Genomic DNA, 7740 nt, shown 5'->3' with positions numbered 1-7740 from the left:
GAAATGAGAGAAGGCGACGAAAGAAAAGCCCCTGACCACACCTCACATGAGGCGGGAGAATCCGGCTTCTCACTGGTTGAGACTAATTGTTCATCCAACTGTGGTGTGTTGCCTTCCATTATCGTCGACGGGCCACGAGAGACTACGTTCCGCTTTTGCAGTTTGCAAGCAGGGTGGATTAAGATTGCGACGAATTCTTCACTTGGGAACGCCTGCAGGACAGTCTTCCGAGAGATCCTGGCCTCAGTTACCCTCGACGACTGCCGGCGCCCTGGATGCCGCGGCGGGCTAAACAACACTCGAGCTGAGCAAGCACACGAAACTGAAAAAATGTTCACATCTGGTCACTTAAGAACACCCAAGATGACATAGGGAAGCCGCGACGGCAACGCGTCGGTGATGGGAAATCGAAATCAAAGCAGCTGTCGACTTCACCGGGGCGGATCAACAAGATGTCACTGGCGCAGAAACGGGCGGGAAAACTGCCAGGGAAAGGCGTGACGCGGCCGAGGTCCAGCCAACAGCTTGAAATGTGTGTAATATGGCTCTCGGCGCTTTCCAGTTGAAGGGGAAAAACGGAATGCGTGACAGCTGCTCTCAAAAGTGTGGTGCGGACGGCTGGTACGAATAAACAGCCTGCCTGTAACACATCAATTGAACGCGGGTGCCAGCTGCAGCCTGTGCTTCGAGAACCGGCGCCGCACACCAGGTAATAAAAACACACAACATACGCAAACAAGGCGTTGCCAGTCGTGTGCCGCAGTCGGGAAACGCTTTCGACGCGCCGCGGACGGACTGAAATGACTTGCAGTGTGCCAGTCACACTGAGACGAGAGACGCGCACTCACTCAATGGTCACCTGGGGTGTCTTTACACCGTTGTGGGACCAGCTGTCCGCAGTTTCTGTTCTTCACCTCTTGTTGAAGTCACCGCAGTACGAATGACGCATCGCCGATTTCCGTTTTTGTCACAGCGCTCGCACACCCGTCTGTTTCTAGGCCAGAAAACAAGCGTGCCCAACACCGCTGCCGCCGAAAGACACGCACACCTGCATGCCTCCGAAAGTGAAACAGCGCTCGCGAAGCACCGCTGTCGTATCGGGTACAACTCATGCCAGTTGTAGCTCTGGAATTCAGAAAACAGAGACCGTCAATTGAATACTGGAAATGTTCCACGCGGAACTTTGGAAATGGAACACTAAAACGCGTCTGATGTGACAAAGAAAAGAAACAGTCACCAGCCCGATGACCCGCTCCACACGAGAAACGCCGAGAGTGCGCGAAGGTGGGCAGAGTGGGTGACGCTCTGACGAGCAACTGTGCAGCTTTGCCCCGTCACAGACGGGTTTCCTCACGGATACGGCTGCTGTGGAGAGCCACTTGACTGACAGCAGAGAAGAAGAGCGAACTGCCTGTTAGTGCGAGGCTCCGCTCACGCTTTAAACTGTGGCAGTTCTACCTGAGGGGGCTGCATTATCCTGCAACAAGAAAAGAAAGACTGCAGTGACTGGACTGCCATGGAGGAGCCACTTTTTTGGCATTTTTTCGTGGTCAACATCCTCCGTACGCTCCAACGTGGTATCATGTTCGCTTGCTGCGCTGTGCAGTGCGAAAGGTTCATCGAATGCTACAACAAATATCTAGCTACTACTGAAAAACTCACCCCCGGGGGGCATCCTAATTGGTCCCGGCCTTGCGACAACCAGCTCTGACATTTACCGTGGAGAACGATGATTGCGTGACACACGCATGAGTCCCGACAACGAATCGAAACTGCAACTCCATTTTCGGTACTTCCTTCGGCAGTTTATGCATCGTGTGAACGCTACTCCTAGTTGTCCGAAGGCTTCTGTGCCTTGTTCAGCATTTGCTTTTTCCTGACTGCAGCCAGAAGCGTGTAGTCCGCGTCGGATTAGCGCGGCTAGGATGATACACACCAGAAAACTGGAATGCTTTGCGGTTGCCCCGTTTGCGAGAGTTGGAGCAGCTGTCTCGGGGGAAGCTTAACCAACATAAGTGTATCCGCTTGATCTCCGGCTAACGCGGAAGCGCAGTGCCGCAGCCCGTCAAAGGCACAACGTTGCCTCATTGACGATCAGTGGCCAAACGAGCTTAAAGTTTGATTGTGGTACGATCCGCTATAGACTGTCATTTCATCCACAATTTGCGCCTACAGAATTTTGAGGAACGCTTTTTCGGGGTGCCCTGACGTCGGCATTACCTGCATTCGGGCACACCTCCGGATTTGAAGTTGGTACAAGCACACCTCTAGCGTCATTCGAAGTAGAGGCACAGAGAGCCCGGGATAGTGTTTTGTCAAGCCTACGCTCCATGAGTGAAAAACACTTCGGGCAAGGCTCGGAAATGCATTCTATGGCATCCACCCTTCTTTCGTGCGTTTGCCCCGTCAGTATCGCGCCAATTCTCTGCATGCCGAGGAGTCGCTCAGGCTTTCCACAGCGTCTGAATGCGTGCCACGTTTCATGTGGGATCTTGGAATTCAAGACGATTTCCCCCCTTTTTCAAATTGTGTATTTTGCTCCCTTTCACATCACATCGTCAAACGGTCACACCAGTAGTAGCCAGCGATAACGGAAGTAGTGGCTTGCTGTTCTTGTGCGTCACTGGTGGCAGCCTGTTTCAAGATATGAACTACAAAGTTGCCTATAACGCATATGAAACTGTTGGTCAAAAAACAGCTTCATTTTGACGGTGACAATCAGAGTCTCTCAGACACTGGCGAGTTCCATTCGGAGAAAGAGAGGATTATCAGGTTCGGCAAGAGACTTCTGTATTCACACTTTTATCCGGCAAGCAGTGTTAAGACTGTCCACGCGTGCAAACAGCACAAGATGACGTTGGCCATTCTAGTACGCCATGCTGACTCACCGCCAGCTGGCATATCCAGAAAACGCTCCTCGGGTACATACTTTTTGCCGTTGCAAGAATTATAGAAGTTGCCAGCCACAGTCCCGTTCTTCTACTCTTGGCAAATCTGGTTTCAACTTACGGTGGAGACTAGTAGCAACAGTCCAGCCGCTCACACTGATGCCATCTTCGACCCTCAGTATTTTTAGTGAAGTACAGGTCCCAAATGATTTTTCCCATGCGATGAAAGATCTCGCCTTCATAGAGCAAGAAGAATATCCCCACATGAGGTTCGGCAGCAGGTCGTAGAAGCAACAGAGACGTTTTTACGCTTCACTGTCAGTATACGCTGTTCGACACAGAATCTTGTGTGCGGAAAATGACACCGCCTTCCGCTGTGAAATCGGTGCAAGACGACACTACATAACGGAAGTTTTTCCTCTGTGTGTTGGTGGGAGAGAAGTAAGCGCGTTATACACGATGCTGGAAGCCAAACGCGAAGACTTCGCAAGAGCACGGAAACCCTAAACACTTGTGTTGGGCAGTAGAGAGGAAACCTTCAGGAAAAGACAAAGATCTCGACGGACTGCAGCACGAAAACGCCGCCTCTCGGCGGCGTGAGCCATTTCCTATTCTAAAGATTATGACAAAATTTGCAGATTTTCCCATTTTAGTTCAACAAACCGCGCATGCAGCAGTCGCGTAACAGCACTGTGACTTCTACCGCATGCGCCAAGCTTCCCGGAAATTTTCTCGTGATACGCCTTACAACGATACGTTTCCCGTATCATTCTCCGCCTTTTGCTCAGTTGTTTACTGTGTGTATTCGTCGCATTCCCCAAGGTGCTGCCTGTGTCATGGTCGCCGAATTGTTTGCCTCGTTTGCCGTTGGCTGCTGACAAGTGATTCTCTTCCGTCTGGAGCTAGCGGCATGTCGTATCTCCCCTTCACATGAACACGTAAAAGATCTTTTTTTCGCTTCAACGCAGGACTGTACACCGGCATTCTACTCTCTGCTAAGCCCCGGAGTCTTTCCCCACTGTCCACACCGGCACAGTCCAACCATAATTCCTCTTTTCTGTCGAGTGCCTCAACTGCTGTTCACGGTGTTTTTTCCGCTTTCCTTGCTTCCCTTCTTGGAAGACCTCGGACCGGAAAGGCTGTAGACCTAAACGAACTCGTGACAAATAACGGGAAGGCGAGGCACAGATGTAAGCGGCGGTCATTCACGTGCTCTTTGTGTATCTGTGCGTGCATGTCTGTGCCTCGACTGGAGAAGGTGGATGTGAATGACCATTTCTACGTTTCGCGAAAAAAGGTTCCCACAATGAGTACAGACACGCAGCCCCTCGTTGTGGGTCTTTCTCAGTCGGATGCCTCTGAGGCGAGATCCGTGGAGAGCGCTACGGCGAGGAAAACGGAGAAGAAGCAGCGTTCGGACACGAATGGGAAGAACTCTGCCTCTTCATCTTCTGGAGATGGACCGTCTCTGCTGGTGACAAAGAAGCGAAAACGGGAGCCGGGCATCGTGTACATTTCGCGTATTCCGCCACGAATGAACAGGGCGGCACTTCGTCGCTACTTCGACAGATTTGGTCAGCTCGGCCGCCTGCACATCCAGGACGAAAGCGGCGCGGGGGATCATCGTCGGAATCGGCGTTCCTCAACACCTGCGTCTTCGGGTGTACCGACATCAGGCTGGCTCGAGTTCCTCGACAAGCGCGTCGCACGTCGCGTTTCTCGTCTGTTGAATGGTCAGCCGATCGGAAGCGCGAAGCGGAAGAGCCGGTGGCGAGAAGACCTCTGGTGTCTCACGTACCTCAAGGGCTTTTCCTGGCAACAGCTCATCGAGGAGAAGGTGTACAAACACCGCGTCCGCGAAGCCCGGCTGAACGCGGCACTCAACGAGGTGAAGCGACAGAACTCGCTCTACCTCGAGTTGGTCGACGAACAGAAGAGATTCCTCAAGATGGAGGAGAAGCGGGCAGGCAAGAGGACAAACGCAGAAGGAGAGAGACAGGAAGACTCCGATAAGCCTCTCTCGCTGGATGCAGCCGAACGCGCAAAAGGAACTCGAGAAGGAGAGACAGAAGAGGGGAAACATCTCAAGAAAAAGTCTCGTGTGCAGGATCCGCAAAAGCGAACGCCGCAGCTGTCCGCTTCACGTAAAACCAAAGGTGCTTCTGGCAAGGCAAAAGATAGTTGCTTCGCCGGGACTAAAGGCAGTCCGGAACAGCCTTTCTTGAAGGGTGAGCGGACACAAGCGTTAAAAAGTGGAAGCCGGGCCATCAGCGATGCTGTGCTTGATCAGTTCGTGCTGTGAAACAGGCCGCGCAGCTCAAGAACCTCTCGAGCTCTTTTTCTCAACACTGGAACCGTCCCTCCATTCTCTGTCAATGTTGGTTTTCCTACACGAAGCATAACATGCTCATCGTGTCCAGCGGTTTTCTCTCACAAAAACCAAAGTTGTTTTTGTGGCTGTTTGCTGTTACTGGAGAATGCCGGCTCTCCGCGAGAGTTCTTACAGCAGCCGATTCCTCTTGGGTGATTACTGGCACCGAAGGGTGCTACGCAACCAGTATACTAGTACAGCTTGGTAATTCCCCTGGCACACAATACACAAGATCTCCCATTTCACTTCTACCATAACAAACGAGAGCATTTATTTCCAGAATTAACTAGGTGAACAAAGTGACATGCTGTCTGCGGCTTCTCCCTCGTTGCGTTAATTACTTACAACCGCTTGAGACCGCGAGTAAAAAGACGCCCCAGCAGGGTACAGCTGCTTGACAGAACGCCGATGCTCATCAACGACAATTTGCTGTGGCACGAAGCGAATATCTGTCTTGGCCTTCGCTGATTTACGCGCAAGTATCATTGCGCGAAAGCACCTTTTTCGAACTACTTTCCTCGGGCACGCAAGCTTGGCTGGAAACCCCTCATTCAGTCAGACTGTAAATCATCAGGATTGCGTCTAATGGACATAATGGACAGTCCACAAGTGATGGGGGTCTAGAGAAAAGGGATTTCAAAGTGGAAAATCTGAGGGCCGGGAACAAGGACACATCGTGGTTCCTCATTCTGTGTGTTTCCCGGAAATATTTGAGAGATATCGAGAGAGCGCATTTTCCCTGGCTTATGGAAAAGACGGGAGAGAGCTTTCCGGTAGGCACAAGGGCGGTGTGGCCATGTTGTGCAGTAGAAAGGTCGTCCGAGGCGCTACTGAACGTGTTTGACAGTGTAGAAGCCAAGACACTTCGTGACAGCAAAGTCATTTCATGCCACTACGAAATTGCCACAGAGCATAGCATGAGACAGTTATGGGTGACACAGGATGAACTGCAAGTTTGACCACCATATTCAGGCAGTGCAAAGATGTCTTTTCCACTGATAACCACCTGCCTTCCGTCCAGTATCACGGAGACCTGCCACCGGCAAGGGGGACCATCAGCAGAGTCCCTCTGTGCATTAGAGAAACAATGGCTGGGCTTTCGACACACCTCACTCTTCTCACAAATGCTCTTCCCGCTCCAAATGTCCATATCACCATCTAGCTTGTAGAGTTGTGTGCTGTCTCTTCTATTCACGTCATGCCTAGTTGCAGCCAGCAAGCGTTTCGCTTTATTTGCCTCCTTCCTCTGTTGACAGGAGAAAGGCTTTACTCTCTGGACCTCGGCACCAAGGTGAAAAGCACATAGCCTACGCGCTACGGGCATCAACTTCGTGGGGAATGGACTGTCAATTTAATCCGTAAGGAAAAGCACACCTGTTGTTTCCCCGCATGTTACCCGGCTTCTTGAGGTGTTGCGTTTTGAATCCGTCCCACTGCACCACCTTTTCGACTAAAACCTCAACGATGGTGCCAACTATGTTCTTTCGAAGACACCTTCTGGCCTCTACTGCTACACTTGAAAAACCTAGGGAGCCCGCTGTAGTGTGGGTTTTTGTGTCTCGACGACTGCGTTCCAGCCATGACAACAGTTCTCACCTCCGCAGCTCTCACAGCAGGAGGTGACTGTAAAAGAGATAGCTTTCACTTTGAAGTCAGAAATGGTATCATGGGAAAATTACTCCAAGTTCGAAGACTACAAATACCGGGATGCCGCTCTCGTCTCGCAGTCTCCCGCGTGTACCCACACCTCGGGTCCCGCAATTACTAGAGTTACTGCCGCGTGACGCAAAAATATCGGCTTCAAGTATAAGTTTACTTTCCAACTTCAGTACAGACAGTGCCACCGTCTACCACTGCACAAAAAGTCTCCAACACTTTGGTGTGCTGTACAAAAATTGAACAAGTTAAGTGTCATACGAGGGGGATTGGAGGTCAGCAGCTAGCTGACCCGCGCACGCGTGAACCGAGCCTCTTGATCGCCGAAGGGTTTAGGGACCCGACTGCGGGTCAAAACGACTACGGATTAGGTGAGAAGAAAACTTGATTATTCGGGTTTCCCGACGAATTTACCACATTCAGCGATGCCACACAAAAAGAAGAAAGTTAGGATGGAAGGAATATCTCCTTCAAGACTTACAGGAAGGGTTGACCGTCCGCGATGCTGAAAACTGGCCGGTGAACGGCATCCGACAGGGGTGACGCCAGTCGTTGCAGCTGGGCCTCCTTCCACATAGAACAGTTTTTTCTTTTTGATGACCGCAAGTCTAACTGTTCCCTTGAGCTCACGTACTACCTTCCAGAGTGGTGCAGCAGGGTAGGTATCCTGCACACCATTTACTCGTGTCAATGTTTCGGCTGCAGTTGCGTGCCCGTAGTATTTGCCACGCCGTTGCAAGTGTGCAGCAACCCTCCGGCAGGAAAAGCGCGGCGGTGTTGCATTTTTGTCTTCAAACGAAACTGGTTAACTTGAGAAGGTCCTCA

General features: G+C 51.4%; 1 protein-coding gene across 1 annotated transcript; it reads left to right on the top strand.

The window, feature by feature from the left end:
* The first annotated feature begins 3656 nt into the window (after positions 1 to 3656).
* On the top strand, positions 3657 to 6716 carry TGME49_221570 (pre-rRNA-processing protein, putative). Its single transcript, XM_018779927.1, has 2 exons — positions 3657 to 5116; positions 6516 to 6716. The coding sequence occupies exons 1-2, from the start codon at positions 4123 to 4125 to the stop codon at positions 6563 to 6565; spliced, it is 1044 nt and encodes a 347-aa protein (XP_018638275.1). The 5' UTR covers positions 3657 to 4122; the 3' UTR covers positions 6566 to 6716.
* The last annotated feature ends 1024 nt before the right edge of the window (positions 6717 to 7740 follow it).

This window comes from Toxoplasma gondii, chromosome II (genome assembly GCF_000006565.2).
Source record: "Toxoplasma gondii ME49 chromosome II, whole genome shotgun sequence".
In the NCBI taxonomy this organism is placed as follows: domain Eukaryota; phylum Apicomplexa; class Conoidasida; order Eucoccidiorida; family Sarcocystidae; genus Toxoplasma; species Toxoplasma gondii.
Note: the sequence above shows the minus strand (reverse complement) of the source record. Positions and strands in the feature narration are given on the sequence as shown.